The sequence below is a fragment of the Paramisgurnus dabryanus genome, chromosome 11 (genome assembly GCF_030506205.2).
Source record: "Paramisgurnus dabryanus chromosome 11, PD_genome_1.1, whole genome shotgun sequence".
Classification (NCBI taxonomy): Eukaryota; Metazoa; Chordata; class Actinopteri; order Cypriniformes; family Cobitidae; genus Paramisgurnus; species Paramisgurnus dabryanus.
In genome coordinates this window covers 19510997-19530646 of record NC_133347.1, presented here as the reverse complement: position 1 = coordinate 19530646, position 19650 = coordinate 19510997, and the positions used below count along the sequence as shown (strand labels likewise).

At 38.3% G+C, this 19650-nt stretch overlaps 1 protein-coding gene across 2 annotated transcripts in view; it reads left to right on the top strand.

The window, feature by feature from the left end:
* Window positions 1-3875: 3875 nt before the first annotated feature.
* The window catches only part of mvb12bb (multivesicular body subunit 12Bb), a 64354-nt gene continuing 48579 nt past the window's right edge, over window positions 3876-19650 (top strand). The window contains exons 1-4 of one of the 2 annotated variants that reach the window (XM_065247288.2): window positions 3876-4007; window positions 8473-8588; window positions 11550-11651; window positions 18683-18779. In XM_065247288.2, coding sequence (XP_065103360.1) covers window positions 8478-8588; window positions 11550-11651; window positions 18683-18779 — 310 coding nt within the window. In that variant the 5' untranslated portion in view covers window positions 3876-4007; window positions 8473-8477. Of the gene's footprint in view, window positions 4008-4439; window positions 4468-8472; window positions 8589-11549; window positions 11652-18682; window positions 18780-19650 lie in introns of those variants that run through there. The other variant, XM_073816236.1, reaches the window with a different exon arrangement.

The window sequence follows — 19650 nt, the reverse complement described above, 5'->3', positions numbered from 1 at the left end:
TATGTTTAGGTTCAGTAATTTCACTTTAATGATAATGAAAAGGATATTAGTCAACTAAAATGTCTTATTTTCACCAGCTTCAGTTTAGTAATTGTATTGGTATTTAACAAATTTGACAGTCTTTCGCTGCAAAGCCCTCTAAAAAAAAACTTCCACTCGCTCAAAAAAATCCTTGACGTATGCTGGCCATCATTCACCCAATTCTTCTCCCCTGCACCTGGAGGACTTCCCAAATGGCACACTCTGGACTTTTGGACTTCCTCAGAGTCCACACTTTGATGACATCATGTACAGTAGTGATGGTGACGAGACCGCCTATGCCGAGTCCGAGTCAAGACAGAGTCTTTGGAGGGTCGAGATCAAGTCGGTTGGTTTTCAAATACAGTCGAGTCCGAGTCAAGACCAAGTCTTTGAGGAAGCAAGTCTGAATCGAGAACGAGTCCTATTAGGAGTCGAGACTAAGACCATAAAAACATGTCAGTTTTTATATTCATGATTTGATATCACCCCAGTTAATAATCAACAGTTAGGCCTACAGACTAAGCTAGATTGGGTATTGTTTAGAGGAGCAGTCTTAGCGTCTTAATATGGACCATGCTTTTACTATCATTAAAAAATCCCTACCACATGCATCCTCTGCCTATTTTTCTAGAGATAAATAAACGGCTCTGAAGGCAGTATCCTTCCATTGCATCATGGGATGTCACTTTCAAATAATGCCCGTCAACATTGCATTTTATTATCATTGTTATGTGTTGTGTGTTTTTTTATATGAACATTAAAAAACGTGTTCTCGAGGACTTGGTCTAAAATTACGAGTCCTTCTGCTCCCACTATGGTCTGAGACCGAGTCAAAACCGAATCTTTGGAGGAACAAGTCAGAGACGAGCAGAAATCGGTCTCAAGACAGGTAGACCGGACTCGAGTACTACATCACTATCATGTACAGACCTTAGGGACCCTTGACGCGAGTCCACGAGGGCGCACTGGGGTCATATTTTGGGACAGGCTCGAGCATCACGCTGGAAATACGAAGACAAGTTGCCCATCAGTGTGAACTCCTCGCATCCATCGTCTGACTCATCTGATTGCTCATGGACAAGGACTTCTGGGTAGGTAAAGTGCAGGCTTCGCCGAAGATCGCATCAAGGGTGCAAAGAGAGCGCTGATGAGCATACTTCGGAGCATAAAAATGACAGATGGGACACAACCTACAGACTCATAGACTAAGCGAGCACGTGCAATTTAAGGCCACGAGACCAAACGTCCACATGAAGTGTGCCATTTGGTACAGGGCCTTCATGGTGTTTAACAGATTCAGCCAACAAACTGTTATTTCTGAATGGCCTGAGACATATAACAAGTGCTAAAAGTATCTGGTTAATGTCATTATCTAATTTTTGACAGAGGTTACGTTTAGTGGCTTTGCACCTGAGCTTTTCATACAGTATACAGTATATAAATAACAGTTACATAAGGGTAGATGACCCACAACAGTGTCATAAAATTGCAATTTTTCATAACATTTTTGCTCTAACATGTTCATTTTCACTGCTTCATGATTGTTGCATTTGTTTTTTCAAATAATACTAGTTTAGATTAGGTTATTAATGTTACAAAAGAATCAACAAAATGCTGTTTAACATAGGCTATCTTTAGGTTATAAGCATGTCATATCAAGTATATAATTTACTTTGTCTCAGTGCTTGTATGAAGTAATCAAGTTAAAATCTTTTCATAAAATGCTGGATTTATAGACATATCCTTGTACTGAATTCGCAAGAAGCGCTCCAGAGGTGTTGAAACATCCTGTACATGCTCTCTAGATCTGAACATCCCCGTTTTATAGTTTGTTTTAAATGCCCCTCATGACTTTTAAGCATCATCATATGATTTTTGCAAGTCCTAAATATCCAATATCTTTCACAAAGTCTTTTGTAGGAAATTAAGAGCGTTGATCGTGAACCGTACGGGTGGCATTTACTGGACCAGAAGAGGAGGTTTATTGGAATGTAAGAAATGCAGCATTGCAAACAAAGCACCCTCGTATCTAATGATCCCCCCTCCCATGTACCATCTGCATCGCTCAGCGGACCATCCACACCCCCATCACACACACACGCACGCACATATTCACACATGCAGGCATCATTCATCTTACCCTCAAACCCCCAGCATGCACTGGGGCGCACATTAAAACCAGCCTATAATGGCTGACGGCTTTCACAGTTAGCTTGAGAATGCTGATCGCTGACTGTTTCGCGCTGAGCGCTTCACCACCTTTTCCATAATTAGACCATTACTTTAACAGGTGTGCCACTTCCCTGTGTTCCTCCTTCCTTCTGAAAACATCTCTCCACACTCTGCTTTTTTATTTCATCAACTTCAGCTTGTCTGTGAAACGTAGTTGAGGTGTTGGAGAAAGCGTGTAGTCTTTTTTCCACCTCGTCAGGAGAGTCGGGTGTGACATTGAGAAGTTCAGCTGACACTATAACACAGCGGGATGAAGGAGAACAGCTAGGGGAGTTAGCGGAGATGTTTGTACTGCAAAAGTACGTAAGAAACCGCTTGACAGCTGTGTTAGCTGAATGAAATCGTAAAAACCAAGAGTCTTATGGAAAATCTACAATGCATTTCACATCACAGGTGATGCATATCCAGGGCATTTCTTTAGCATCTCAACCGGCTTAAAATATTGACAAAGGCTCATTATATAACACTATGCATATCAGTGCTGTTTAGCAGGTGTGACCTGACGTGCCTCAGCGCCGTATAGCGACTCTGACATGAAACACATGTAGCTCGTGCACTATCTGCCACGCGTTTTTCTCGAGCTTTTGGGTGGTTTGGTTGCGAGCCAAACTGACACAGCAAGTCTCAGCTGAGATGGCATCCATTAGTCTCTCATTGACACGTCTGCAGCGTACACAAGCGCCGGGCGCCTGTTCTGGGGCAAGGGCATTGATTCATTGTCAGTTTGTCATGAATGATGATGAGCGTAAGAGGTCTCATTACCTTATTATGTTCATTAAATCTTGTTAAGTTCCTGTGCGTTTGATCTTATTGTGCATTATTAGTTCTAGCAGAACAATGGGTCGGTAACAGATGCTTTTTGCTGTAGTTTGTGTCTCTGGGATAACACAAAACTGGTTCTCCTCTTTAAAATGGATTTCATGGGAGTGACAGAGTAAAATCCATCAGGATTATGTCACTGTGCGGATGCCATTAGAAGATGCAGACTGATGCATTCTTATGCCACGCAATTGGCTGTGCCGTAATCTGTTCCACCTCGCTGTGCTTCACAAGTGTGTACGAGTCCCCCATTGCATGTACACAGATTATTCATCTTCAGCTATGCAAGAATGAATAAACCTGTGGCATACATATACAGTATATTTGCTTTAAATGACACCAAAGTTTCAGATCTAAAACTGAGTAGTAAATGGAGACTAAACTTTTTTGGAAACAAATATGAAAATATTTTATTCTAATATACAAACTATGCACAGAAATCTCAAAGGCCATATTTAGTTGTTTTTGATGACACCAGTCATTGGACCTTGACTAAGCTTTGCACACTTGTTGTGTCCTTCAGTTTACACTTCACACACAACAACACATGTAATATGCATGCAAAATGTTTAATACTTATATATTAATAGTAATATATTTAATATAGTAATATATTTGAAAAAAAAAATGCTTGTTATTATAATTGGATATTGTTTTATAAAGTATCAATGACATTATTATTGCATTATTAAATCTAAATGAAGTGCACGTTTGTATTTTACATCCAGTATTAATGATACGTCTGCGTGTAATGTTTTATTAACCAGTAACTTATATTTAAGGCCTATTTCAGTCATACAACAATACAACACGTGTTACTGTTGATCCTCCTGGTAAATTATTTATCACACTGATAATAAATGACTCATTCCGGAAGTGACAAGTACAATGCGGGCTTGAGAATAAAGTTTACTGGGCATTCGCGTCTTACTCAGGTAAGAAAAACAACAATGGATTATGTATTAATCGATCACTCTGATTAATTGACTGCGGTAAAGTTTTGGTTTATATTTCGTGTAAATGATTAAGACATAACGATAAATAAGCGTGTACACTTGGGCTGACAGTGCACGAGTTAACGTGTGTGTGTGTGTGTGTACAATGTATCTTAAACCGTGCTGTACTGTATATTGCTACTACACTCGAGTGTGAATAAATCTGTTTAAAAACGGCATTAAAACACAATACTTTTTATCTAAACAGTATAAAGTTTATGTTATATTCTTTGGAGATTATGAGGTGATAGGGTGTTTCTGTTAATAATTACTTTCTGTGTTAATATTTACATTTGTGTGCAATATAGAATAGCTAAACGTTATTTGTATTCTCTATAGCCTATTGCAGGGGTGGACAAACTTTTCTTACTCAAGGGACACATCAGGTTTTAAAATAAAGGTAAAGGGGCGCATACCATGAATGACAAATAGCCAAAATAATAAAATAATAAATAATAAAATAAATTAATAAACAAATGAACAAATACATGGTAACAAAAAAATATGCTTAATAATTATAATGTAGTTAAAGCATGCTTCTTTTTCAAATCAAATGTCAAATAATTGTATGTGCGTTGCTAGATAATTATTATTAATTGCATTAAAAACATAGATAAGCAGCCTTTGGTGTTTACAAATGGCAATACGTCTTGGCAAATAACACATACCAGCTTATGTCTTCATCAAATTCTGGACCAAAATCCTACACTGTTTAATATAAACTGCTTTGCGGGCCAGAGAAAATAAAGTGTCCGGCGGGCCACATTTGGCCTGCAAGCCCTAGTTTGCTACCTCTGGCCTATAGACCAATTTTGAGTAGACGTCACAGTTACGTCACTGCAAGCTGTGTGTGCAGTGCGGTTGCAGAAAAACATGAATTAGACATGAGTGAAACGAACAAGATAACTCAGTTGAAAATGTCCTGTTGTGCTGTTAAAGGAATAGTCTACTCATTTTCAATATTAAACTATGTTATTACCTTAACTAAGAAGAGTTGATACATCCCTCTATCATCTTAGTGCGTGCACGTAAGCGCTGGGGCGCGCTGCGACACTTCGATAGCATTTAGCTAGCCCCATTCATTCAATGGTATCAAACAGAGATAAAGTTAGAAGTGACCAAACACATCAACATTTTTCCTATTTAAGACGAGTAGTTATACGAGCAAGTTTGGTGGTACAAAATAAAATGTAGCGCTTTTCTGAGCGGATTTAAAAGGGTAACTATATTGTATGGCGGAATAGCACTTTTGGGAGTACTTCGCCTCGGCTCAGAAACACTCTCCCTCTCCCATTATGAGAGGGAGAAGGGGAGCGGATTTTTCAGGCGAGTTGAAGTACTCCCAAAAGTATTGCTATTCCGCCAGGAGCCATCCAGCACGTTTAATGCTAAAACACTTCTCACCGCTACTGTGAAGATATCACTTTCTGCAACCAGTTAGGCTCCACCCACAAAAAACATCATATCTGTTTGTAAACACGAAAGTGGTCTATTGACGGTTTAAACGGACGCACGTGCGGTCACGCGATTGCGCGTTTGGTCAGAACTTTACTTCCGGTTAATGTTTGTGTATTGGCCTGACTAGTTGCTAAACTGAACTCAAACAAATACCTCTTCGAAAATAACAAATGTTTTGGTCTCCTAGGTAATCTACGTGTTGTTTATTTTGCATGTTATATAAATAAACTATACTTAAAAGGACTTAGCAGAGTTTACGGGAAGTTACGTGTTGACCACGAAAGCCCCTTGTTTATGTTGTCACTGCTGAAACTTCCTATAGCATACTCCGGGTTTAAGAATGATATGTTTGTTTATCAGATAATATAGTTTATATGTTTCCCCATTAAATACTGTAGTATACTTGCTTTAGTAAACTGAAGTATACTGTTGTATACAATATAGTAAGAAGGCCAACTACTGTTTTAACAAAAGTACATATTGTGATTTTAGGCCTATATTATTCTATTGTATTTAAAATAGTGAAGTAGTATATACTGTAGAATACTTAAGTAGCTGTAAATACTGCAGTGTTATAGTAATTACACTTTGTTAATGCACTAAGCATATAGTATAGTATTCTGTAAAATCTTTGGTGCGTTAATTTTTTTTGTTGAATCAACTCAGATTTACAAGTCATGTCAATTTACTATATTTTATCTTGACAAGAGATGAGTTGCTATAACTTATAAAATTAAAGTTACTTTTTCAACTAAACTGGGATAAATACTGTAGTACACTTAAATATTTACCATGTTGAGGTTCACACAATATAATTTCACTATAGTAAATACAACAGTACATTATTTTTTTCATGTGGGTGAACCTTCATTATGAGACTTTTCATCTCCATTGACTTGATGGTGTCCTTAAAAGAGCGTTGGCTAATTCTCTTCTAGTTCTCAATCTGCAGCAGTTTCCATTTTGTTTGATCACTAACATACAGACACTATAAGATGAGTGTGCATCATTAGAAACGCCCTGTCTGGACAGCCTGTTCTCTATTTCTCCATTAAAGTAGCTTTACAATCAAATGGCCTAGCACTAGGAAAAGGCCGCATTGATTAGTGTACAAATTAACACAAGAAAGAAATCATTCTCCTCCCCTAAGCTAATTTGCCATCCTTGGTTCCCCTTAATAAGTTCTTCTGACCGACTTTTTATACATAGACTCTCCACTGCCTCGGTAAATCCTTTAGATTTAATAACCATAATTGCAATAAATTCAGTAAACATTTAGATTGAATGCAATAACTGTGTCATTTACTCTAGTTGGTCGCTTTAAGCGTAATTTAATAAAAGGGCAAAGGACCCTCCGCATAGGCGGGTCACTAATCCTTGGTGAGCCATGCATACGCATTAGACTGAAGCATCTCGGGACAAAAATAGACAACGATTGATCTAGATTTCCTTGAAAATATCTGATTGCCTTGGCTTGTTGTTTAGAGAGACTTTATTTACTTAGCCTAATTATGTTTGTATTGCTAGTCCATCTCAGATCACGTATGTTGGCTTTTACCGCAGGCCTATTATCATTCAAGGCCTTAAAGGTAAACCACAACATTTATGCCAAGTACTTATGGACAATTCATTGATTAATGACAATTCTGTAATTTATTCAACCTTAATGTTTTATAAAGAAGCAGGGTCAGCTCTCTTTAAAATTTTTCCATGTCTTTCATAGAAGAAAGTCATATACAAAATTATATTAAAACGAAGGTTGGGAAAAATTACATAATCTTTGCTACACCGTGAACTGTCCCTTTAAGCATTTTAGTTGTAGCTAGCTAATAAAATAAGATGCATCAACAAACAAACTAGTAAACTATAATCTGAGAAACCTCAGCATCTCAATAAATGTGTAGACAGAGACGATAGAAAAGTGTGAAGTAGCTATTGCTACGGCATTTCCAGAAGAGATTTGCTGGTGGCATTTATGTAGTGAAAAGTTTACTCCCACAGTTTAATGCGAGAATGAAGATCCCTCATCTTTATATACAGCCACCGGTAAAACCATTTCATCTGAAACAGTTCAGAGCATAACGTCAGCCCACTCCATATATCTGGAGCTCATTACAGAGGAAAAAAGGTTTGCTGTAATTAATTACCCTGCTAATTGGGCCCTCAGCAGTATTATTGTCTGTGTCTGTGCTGCTTATTTAGTGTACGAACGAGACCTGCCGCATGATTGTTTCATTTGCTTTAGGAGGCTCCTACGCCCCACCATTAGGGCGGTGACGTTACAATCACTTAGTCCAACACTAAAGCCTCTCTTATAGACATACAGCATTATATCATTAACAATTTATACTGTACAGTATACAGTATGTACAATTTTATAAATATTATTTTATTAAATTGAAAATTAATATGATTGAATATGAACATTTAATTTAAAGCCTCTTACTGTACAAAGCTTATAGGCAACCAATCAGGCATTATTCCGAACATTTTAGATTCATCTGAATCCTGTTTTTAATGCTTTCTTTTTCTTTTTTTTTTTTGGACAAACTTTGCACTTTTTGCAAGTTAGTTTTGTCAAGCAGAGAGTCAGTGGCTTAAAAAATGCATTAAGAGTCAAAAAATATATTTATAGAAAAGAAAAAAGAAAATGACGCGTGTTATGTAATAATAAATTCACAACTTGTTTACACCTCTGAATTGTGTGTTTATCTTACTGTGGTTTACTTTATAAATGCCTTGTATTTTCAGCTGTTTAAATATAAGAATTTTGTTGTATCATTGTTAAATGAAACCCAAAGTGTATGTGTGTACCTGAAAGCTTTACTGTAAAAAAATATACTGTAGACCAATACAGTTGCATCATCATGTTTTCATGTTACTTTAACTTAACAAATTAACTTAAACAATTTCAATTTTTTAATACAGTGTTATTTCTGTTTTGCAGGGAGGATGCCAGATCTTCAGGACATTTCCAATGCTATATCAGAGCTGCAGCCTGAAGCCATCACTGATATTGGTGTGCTTGCATCCAAGAAAGACCCTCCAGCAGACTACAATGTTGTGAGTATGTTGCCATATATATATCTTTTCCGTGGCATTCTCACAGATTGGTTACTCAACTGCTTTTTCCTATTTTCAAACCATTGTCGCTTCGGTTTAGGGTTAGATTTATATAAAATGAAATCCTTACCCAAACCCAACTCTAACCCCAACACGACAATGGTTTAAAGTTATATGTCACTTTAATTTTTTCTGATTTATTCTTTTATATTTTTTAAACTTTAAACAATTGTCACCTGGCGTTGGGGTTAGAGTTGGGTTTGGGTAAGGATTTCATTTTATTTAAATCTAACCCTAAACTGAGTGACAATGGTAAGAAAATAGGACAAAACAGTTGAGAAACCAATCCATGAGAATGCCACGGAAATATTAGCAAAAAATTCAGGGACTATCCCACGGAAACTATATATATAGTTGTGATTTGGATCTTATAAGGTAAAGAGGATAAAATGGGTGGCACAGTGGCTCATTGGGTAGCAATGTTGCCTCACAGTAAGACGGTTCGAGCCCCGGCTAGGTCAGGAGGCTTTTTTGTGTAGCGTTTACGCGCTCTCCCTGTGTCAGCGTGGGTTTAGTCCGGGTACAACAGATTCCACCCACAGGCCAATAACATGCAAGTTATGGGAACTGGAGATGCCAAATTCCCCCTTCCCCAACGTGTGTATGAATTAACCTATTATGAATCCTTGCCATGATTATATGCTGTCAAAAAATAAGCAGCATTTATTTTTAAACTACTAAAAAAAAATTTAAAAGAAAGAAGAATATTAGTCCAGACCTATCTTAATAATAGTATATTTTCTCCACATATTCAGTCAAACATTATTTATTGATTAAGTTAACTCTAATGAGGTCTAAAGCTATTCCTCTGGTCTTGAATCCTCTTGTCTGGCCTGAGGAGACACTTTAACAACTCTTTCTTATGAGATCTCCAGCAGAGCTTGGCACCGGCATGCCTTATTTGTTTAGGACTCAAATGGCAGTGACATAAGGGTGGCTGGTTCTCCAGCACTTCTTCAACTCTCAGCAATCCCATAGCACCGAGAGGGGAAACTAGGACAACTGTATCAATGGCCTCTAGGAATATGCTTTGTGTGTGTATGGGTGTGTTTGTGTAAGTGGGTGTGTATAAAACAGAGAAAAGAAGCAGGGCGGAAAGAGAGAGTGGAAGTTTTGTGAATAAAACAAAGCACAAAGCACTGTGTTAAAAAATCCTAATGCTAGGCTTATGGGTAGCTGGAGTTCTTCCTTTCCGCTTTCCGATTTTCCCTTCGCATTTTCTTTCTTCTCACTCCCTCACTTCCCGCCCCACCCCGCACGTCCCCAACTGTTGCCGTCTCCGGTGGGTTGTATGTGGGTTGGCACGGTGCTTGAGTTCTGCCCACTGGCGCTGAGGATCCGGTGCGCGCCACATGGCACCGGCGTGCTCTCGGGGGCCCTGTTCCGTTTGGCCTTTCCCTCCATCACACGCTGCAGGATGCAACTGCTTCACTTTGTTTGCACAAACAAACACTTTTATTTATTAAAAACTTTACATAGCAAAATAATGCTAAATTACGCAATAACACAAATGATTGAGTGTCGTTGTACCGAGTATCAGCCAAAATGTTAAGGCGTATTTATACAAACAATCTAATGCCCAAATGCTGTTATAAACATCAGCTTTACTCGAATGCCACTAAGCCAATAAAATTTGAAATCTAGACCTTTTATATAAACCAACATCTGTTGGGAACTGATTTTTAACAGCTCATCCATCTACTGCTTTACTTTGTTTACACAAACAAACATATTATTATTAATAACCATTACACAACTAAATATAAGTGAAAATGTTTTTACTAGTTGCTTGTAGTAAGACTTTTCAAGTTTTGATTTGAAATGCATCAACATTTGCTCAACTAACCAACGGCAGACAGAGTTATATTCAAGTGTCTCTTTATTAAGTACAAAGTGTTGAGGTTTTTTTCGAGAAAGGAGAAGTCTCTCTTCTACCCTGCTGGTCCCAGCGCTTGGCAACTGTTTCCACATTCAGGGTGCGTACCCTGCCCCAGCTGCGCAGTGGCATACTGACTCCTTTGGTGCCTGGTTCCTCCCTGTTTGACTTTGGGCTTCACAGCTCCGGCTCTTTGTTTACGCTGACAGGAGGAGCGGGGCACTGACCTGGAAAAAGTGGCCAGGACGGGTTGTCTTGTAAGGGGAGGAGGGTGGTGAGAAGGTGGGGAGGAAATTGTGGTTGATGTATAGACTCCTCCTGGGAGCTTTGGCTCGAGTCAACGGCTACTGAGGGTGAGCTGCACTTACTTAATCCATCCACCAGTCTGTCCTCTATATCCGATTCCCTGTCAGGATGTCAATCTTTCCTGAAAGTTTAGTGTGCGATTGCCGGAACTTCCTGTTAAATCAAGCAATTGTTTTTTATAATCAGTAATTTGTTTTGTTATCTAGTAAAATATGTAAACGTTTCTAACACAAGATTAATGTAATATCTAATTTATATGTAATATTATGTTTGTTTTTTTACTTTAAATGCTTTATATAATTATATTTTGTTAAAATAAGTATTATTACTTAGTATAAGTAGTATTACTCAATGCGGTATGATAATACATATTTATATTTACTGGAAATAATGATTTTGTGTCATACAGTAGGTCAGCTACTTGATTCTCTATGAAGATCGCACAATATAGTCTCATTTAGCTAGGCCTTCTTTGTGAGGTCTTATCTGATCCTTGTGGTCCCATGAGGTTGGTGGTATTTTTAGGCTTTTTCAGAGTCTCGGGAAATTTCTTCACTTGTGTCGGGCTCTAATGAGATGGAGCGAGAGCTCAAGAAAGCATTAATTAAGCCAAGTATGCACAGAACCGGGCAAAAAAAGCACACACACATGGCATCCATACATTAACTTGATCACACCTCAATGCATTCTTCTCTGGTTATTGTTTTTCTTTCATGTAGGTTGCACAAACAACAGATGGCTTTGACGCCAACCTTTGGAAGGACAGCATATTCAAATCCAAGGTCACGCGCTATCTGTGTTTCAGCCGAGCCTCGAAAAATGTAAGTGAAAATCTTCAAGTCACGAGTTTTCTTCAAATTTCTTCACACACTGTAATGGACCGAGTCTGGCCCCGGCTGCTTCAGTTCGTCTCTCATTAGGGTTCTGCAGAGATCTTTGATCACAAACTCCTTCAAAATACATCTTGTCCTTTAAAGTATCCAAGATGAATGCAAATACCACTCTGAATTTAGAACGGACTGAGATTTTTTTTTACTTGATGTATAAAAAGTCCTTGCATTTGAAAATATGTTGATCTCCAACTCTCCCAAAAGAATTTGGTTAATGAATATTCATAAGTGCAACTTGTAGTTTACGATTTCATTTTACTCAATTAACCTTGTCCCTGCAGACGATTCAGATACTTCCCAGCCATTCATCCAAGATCCAAAAAATGACAAACTTTTGATTACGAGAATTCTCTCTTATTGAATATGACACATCAAACAGCCATCCCAATATGGCTTATAAAGGGGCACCTAGACCAATGAGTCCTCTGTGTATATTGGGGCTTTTTGAACATTTAGCTCTCGTTCAGCTCAACTAAATTGAGAATGAGTGGCTTTTTATGTGCAGGTATCTCTGTCCCAGAAAGAAACAAGAGCCACGCTGTTAAGGTTATCTGTCTTTATTTAGGGTGAGCGATGCAAAACTTGAGCTGTCTTGCCTTCAGTCTTTCTTTGTATGCCTTGTTTTTGCATTAGCTTACTCAGCAAATGTGTTTTTATAAATCTTTCTGTACTTGTTCATTAAGATTCTTCAAAAATGCTGTCCTTCGTTGTGTAAGGGTGAAAAAAATAGATTGTCTATTAAGCTTGGTTTGGTGGGTCATTGTTATTCAGTGTTACATCTATGTTAAAAAAAAAAAATTCTGTTCAAAATCAGAAAATACCCATGATGGATGACGGTACCCATTGACTTCCTTAGCAGGAAAATGAATTACTATGGAAGTCAGTCGGTACGTCAACTGCGTACCTACACTGTCAGAAAAAAAAGGTTTAAAATTGTACCTTTTCTGTCACTGGGGTGGTACCCTCAAAGGTTCAGTTTGTACCTTTTATGGGTATACAACACATTGGGTATACATTTCAAATTTTTGTGAAAGACTTTTGATAGAGATCAGATTCAGAGCGATCCTCAAAACTTACAAAGACATACAGCTGTTTGCCCTAGGGCGATACTTCCATATTTTATAAGTTTCCCCTGTCCACCTGGTGGATAATAGCAGTATTGCGGAAAGCTGGAAATACTCGTCATTGGCAGGGAAGCGTTTTCTCTTAAAGCTCTACTGTGTACTTTATTGAGTTAATTCTTAACAAAAACCCATGTTTTCTTTCAAAAGTATGTGCTCATTCATGTGTAATTACTTCCCACCCACTAATGAAAGTATTCTCGTAAGTGTAGAATCTGCTATTTAAAATGCATACCGTCGAAGCGCTCTCTGGCTGAATCCATGTTGTGCCTCCATCTTTGAAATACATTCGCCGACGAGGGACATTCCTGAAATTCAAGCTCCGCCTTTCGCGCTTTCACTCTACACTCAGGTGGCCGATAGCTGAAGCCTCCGTAGGTTGCATGTGTAGGCGGTATACGTCATCAAGACAGTCTTATTTCAGAATTTTAACAATTATAAAGCTGACAATTATTCTTAGTTAATTGTAAATTGATGTAATATGCGTATGACTTGCGAATGTAATGCTCAGTTGATTTAAATAAACCAGGCTTGATGACGTATCCAGCCTGTGACCTGCGTAGCTGAATCCTTCGGATTTTACAACAACCGGCCGCACACCGTGATGAACCTGCGATCTAATGCTTTGATTTGAAAGCCTGTTGAAGGCATATTCTCGAGGACATTAAAACAAATCACCAAGGATGCGAAACGGGGATTTTAAACGACAACGTGACAGGAAAAACATCAAGACCAAAGTCACTATTGGAGTTAGTTTTCCAAGATGGGGCTCAAGGGACACTGAAGTTTACTTTCTATATTCTCCACAGGTAATTCAGCATATTCGTTTACATCTAAACAGTCCATGTTGTAAACTTGAAGTTTTATAGTTCCTTGGCTAACTTTAGCATGATTATGCATAACACTTGTTAGTGTAAACATGCATGTGGTTTAATGTGTCCGAACAGACACACGCCGTCTCTCCGCCCATTTATGTAATCTGAGGTACTGAGATAAATGTTTTTCATCTTTTCTGGCCTCTAGCACAAACACACGGTGACAGCGCTATTTTTAGCCTTTCATTGATAAAAAGCGTCTGATCTGCGCGTCTTTCGTTTCATTTTACAAGCGTGTGAAAGTTGCGTGTTCTTTTTTCACCAATATCAGAGAAAGCTCTTTCATATACACGGACATGTAACGTTTACTTAAAACATAAGCATTGTACTCTGACATAATGTTTGACACAATACTCTGATAAAAGCGTTTGATCTGCGCGTCTTTCGTTTCATTTTACAAGCGTATGAAAGTTGCGTGTTCTTTTTTCACCAATATCAGAGAAAGCTCTTTCATATACACGGACATGTAACGTTTACTTAAAACATAAGCATTGTACTCTGACATAATGTTTGACACAATACTCTGATAAAAGCTTCTGATCTGCGCGTCTTTCGTTTCATTTTACAAGCGTATGAAAGTTGCGTGTTCTTTTTTCACCAATATCAGAGAAAGCTCTTTCATATACACGGACATGTAACGTTTACTTAAAACATAAGCATTGTACTCTGACATAATGTTTGACACAATACTCTGATAAAAGCGTTTGATCTGCGCGTCTTTCGTTTCATTTTACAAGCTTGTGAAAGTTGCGCGATCTTTTTTCACCAATATGAGAGAAAGCTCTTACATATACACGGACATGTAACGTTTACTTAAAACATAAGCATTGTACTCTGACATAATGTCTGACATAATACTCTGATAAAAGCGTCTGATCTGGGCGTCTTTCGTTTCATTTTACAAGCTTGTGAAAGTTGCGCGATCTTTTTTCACCAATATGAGAGAAAGCTCTTACATATACACGGACATGTATTGTTTACTTAAAACATAAGCATTGTACTTTGACATAATATTAGTTCGCGTCCATTTAAACCCGTCATGGTTGCTTTTTGTATGTGATTTTAAGCGGACATATCATGACAATCAGACTTTTTTCATGTTAAACATAAATCTGTGTGCTTTGATGGATCACAGGCAAAGGACATTGCAAATTGTTCATTTTTTTCTCATTGCTTTTGCTTTGTAGCTACTGGAAGCCATGTTAACCTTGGCATGACACGGCTGGGCCACCGTACGAGTTAAAACGCGTTCCGAATGGGGGGGGGCTAGAAAGTAATATTCAGTTACTTGTCATATAGACTTTCACCGCTAGATGGGAGTAGATCCTACACAGTGGAGCTTTAAGTGACGAGGTAACCCGTCAACGGCGTGGAAAGAGTTAATGTGTTTCCCCCTCTTTTCATCACGACACTTCGCTCATTCTCTCCGTGATCTTCCTTAAATCGTAAGTATTTCTATATGCGATCTGCACATCTTTATAATTTTTTGGATTGTTTCATTTTTTGTTGCGTATATAAGTTTCCGGTGTCAACCTGTCAAACAGCACATCAATTCCGTGTAGACCCGGTTTTGCGGTGGTTCTGATACCAAAGACTTTTTATATTTTTTAGAACCGGCATGGTACCGAAGACTGGTGACTTTTGACAACACTAATACCTTTTGTAAATGTGCTCAAAATGTTACATGAAAATAATCTGTAAGTTGAGGGTTCTTAAATAGAATGTCAGTGGAATCACACAAAGGTTAAGAGATGTTCGCTGGTTTGCAACAACCAATTCCTGCAAACTTCTGCCTGTTGATCAAGTGCAATGAAATCGTTTTAGTATGTAGCACATTAGTCCCCTCCGCCACCTCTCCAGCATGCAGTCTTAAAATGCGTGTCTGTACTGTTTTGAAGTCCCTGACGCTAATAAAACATGGCAGCGCCATCAACAAAGGCTATTTTGTCTGTCAGTCAAAGTGGCCCCCACTGTAATTGTCTATGACAAAAACAGATTCTGCAGAATTAGCCAGTGAATTATGTGGTGGGAAGTAAACAGTTTGTGATTTATCATACTCAGGGTTGGAGGTAGATGGCCCTTTGTCAGGTCCTGATGGGAAAAAATCTCTCCTGCGTCTTTTATTAAAAAAAAGTGTTAAAAGAAAAAAGCAGGACTCATGCATAGTAATAACATTCATCCATATTCGTACCCGCGAGTCAGAATAAAAAACTATGAATAAAAATGCTCTGTAGTGGTAATAACTGCCAGGCAACACTAGCGACGGTATCCGGAATGTCGGACCCATCACGTCACGCCACGCTAGCTGCACACTTTCAGGGGTTTCGCTGGATTATTGCTATTTATTACTGCGAAAAATGGAGGCATAATGAGCACGGGCTTGGAAGGCTGAGGGAAAAAGTCATGCTTGAAAATGTCAACTAAACAGCTCCTGATTGTTTTCAAGTACTCCCTGTTCTGAAGCACAAGCAATTTGGCCTGCCATCGACTGGCCTGAGTGCTAAGCTGTCGCGTTTGAGGATGATGGCTAACACACAGGTGCATGCATGCTTAAAAGAGGGCACTGATTCAACAAATTTGAATGTGTGCATGTGTGGGTCTCCAAAGTGCTACAAAAGGCTTTTCATGCATTATCGGTGACCAGAATTAGACCAATTAAGGGCCAAATGCGGGCAAATAAAGCTTGCTGGCTGATAACTTTATTGGAAACTACGATTGATGAATCAATAATAAACGACATGTAAGCTGTTTACTAAAGCAAACATTTGTCCACCGTCGAAAAGTTTTGCCATCAGTTTATTCCTACTACTCCATGTGGCAACACATCAAAGTAGAAGGATGAGAAGGAAAATCATAAAATGCTTTTATATTTGTCTGACTGGTGATGTTTTACAGAGAGAGAGAGAGAGAGAAAGAGAAAGAGAGAGAGAAAACCTGACGCTGATCTGCTGAATGATGTTGCAAGTGAAACAATGACCAGCTATTAGTGGCAATGTACATCAGAGAAAACAGTTAAAGGAACAGTATGTAGGATTGTGGCCAAAACTGGTATTGCAATCACACAACTGGTGGCCAATACACAAAATGACAACATAAACATCAGTTGAGGGCTGCAACTCCACTTTTTAAATGACAATATCCTGGCCAGACCACTGTTGTGAGTGATGTAAGCATTTGAAATGAAAATTATTTCTTAATGTCTAGTGACATATCAGGGCCATTTTATGATTAATTTATATAAATTTCTTACATACTGTTCCTTTAAATATTTAGTCACTTTAAGCTGCAATCCGTAACTTTTCTTGTTAAAAATAAGTTATTGGAGCAAGTATATAAAAAGAGTGTTCAAAACTCTCTTATTACCTCAGTTGCCTACCAGTAAAACACTACTGTTATTATTTACTAAAGTCGCACATTGAAAAAAGCACTGTAAAGGCATGGAGACAGTTGCGACTGACCTTATTGCATATGCATTTGTAGGAGTTTCATTTTCAGACACAGAATTTATGGGAGATGAGGTTTGTACTCGTCAGTTTACTGGTATTTGTGCCACTATGTTACGCCCAAAAAAGCATAAGGTGCAATTTAGTGCTGTTCTTGGTAGATTGTGTTGGTCATCATGAAAATTTTTCTTAACGTGCGCCTTGTAAATCACCGTTAGAAATGTCCACTCCCATCGATGCTTTTTTAAATTGCCTTGTAACAATAATTTGCAAAGCAGCTTGCAGTTTTTGTTTCAAACAAAGATGGCGATATAGAGACAAACATCATGAACGTCACCTCCGTCAAAAATGAAATAATGATTGTAACCAACTGCTATCGACACATACCATACGTTCATCAAATACTTTTGGTCAAATTCACTTAATTCTGCCCTCAGGCCATTTTAGGTAGATTCCATTAAGGCTACGTTTAAACGGAAATGATTTGAAAAGAAAACGCAAAAGTGGCGTTGTGTTATTACTTTTAATTCCACGTTTAAACGAGCGTTTTGAGGGGGAAATCTGCGTGCATATACACAAAAGTGTGTGATATTCGATGTAGTATGCACTCCAGGCGGCTATGTGGCAATGTGAAGCACTGACATACAACACCACCAAGTCCGCCCGCCTGTGTACAACCCTCTTCCTTGTTCTCACAGGTCTCGTCCAAAGCCGTCTGGTTTGCCTCCGACGAATTGGCGCATCAACAATTTGATGAAGTAAATTAATGCGCCTTCTCTGATCAGTAATACTAGCTGTGAATATTTCGTACAACTGTTGGAAAGACTCTTGAATATTTATCAGAGCTGCTATGGCAACTTGAAGGTCTGACATATGGAAATAATCCGACATGTTAGTTGTTATTTTCATGAACTGTGACGTAAACGCGTATGCGACGAGAGCCACCGTGAGCAGACTTTTGCGTTTTTACCCTTTAGACGAGAACGCGAGGGTAGATTGTTTTAAGATTTCCACTCTGGAGGGTGGTTTACTTTTTTGTGTTTTTAAGCCCCAAAAAAACGCTGTCACCATGTAAACGAAAGGCGTTTCCGATAAAATATTTTTACGTTTTCATCCTCGAGCATTCTCTAAGAGTCTGATAAAATATGCTAATTAACAAGAAATCATGCTAGATGTCCCAAGCAGGTTTTGCATCTGAGCTATTTAATTAAAAAAGGTGAATAAAAATTTCAAATTATATCAATAGACAAAAAGAACAAAAAATATATATATTTAAAAAAAATACAGTTTAATGGCCAGTAAAAAGTATTTATGGTATATACTGATTTCCTCAAAGTACATTAAGTACCATGTGCATACTTGAAAAACACATACTTTTTTACACATACTTTTTTGACATACTTGTATTTTTTGCACAGTTTCATAATTTTTACTCTGCAAAGTATTTTATTGAACAAGTTAATTGTTCTCATTATTATGCTTTACCTTACATAATTGCTGTTATATCACTTTTTTTCAAATAGAAGCAATTATGCAACGTAGTGGTGGACATGAAGCTGATGGACTTGAAGGAAACTCTGCCCGAGGGCTTCACTTCAATTCAAGACACCATGGATAGCCGTAAGCAGAGTTTTCTTAAAAATAATCTTCTTTCCTCTTTTCTTTTATCTTGCCTCTCTCTAGTCGTCCTGAGGGAGTGCTTCTCTCGAGGCTGTGAATGCGAATGTTTCGCGGGCTCAGGTTTAGCTTAATTTATGATAGTGGGAGAGAGTAAAATAAACATTTTGCCCCGGAGGAAGGAGGAGAAGAGAACGATGAGTCATTGTTTATCTCTGCCAGAACCCAGCTTTTTCTTTATGATGTGCTTATTTATTTATGTATTTATTTGTGCAGAGCGGGAGTGGATGGTGGTTATCTAATATTAATGAAATGCATTCCCTTGATGGTTTAGTGCTTTTTGAGTGCTATGTATTTCTCTCCTTCAGCGTCTGCTCCTCTCACCGTGCCTTTGAGAATGTAATATTATTTTGGCTCTGGGAGTGGGGGCAGCATGTTTATTATTTTCATTATTATTGCATTTACACGACCCTCGCCCGGCGCTCCTTCGGAACGAATGGGATGGGCCCAGAAGTAATATGGGCGAGACTGGTAGCGGGTTCTGGAGGAATGACTGAAAAGAAGATGAAGTCTCATCGGGCCGCGTTTTAATGCAAAGCTTTATTGTGGTAAAGCCATGTTTAATAGATGCTTCAGCTCACTGCATCGCCATTTCACTCTCAATCAAGTCGTGGTGAAAATCTGCCTTAATATCCTTCTTATACACTTGGTACTGAAGATTCCCCTTTAGCTCCCAACAAATGCCATTTTTATGTAATCCTGATGGCCTTTATATGCCGATCCAGTGCTTCAAGGCCTGGCACATATAAGTTGCATTTATAAGGTGTTCAAATATTAATGCGTATATATATTTAGCTTGTCTCTTTAAATAAAT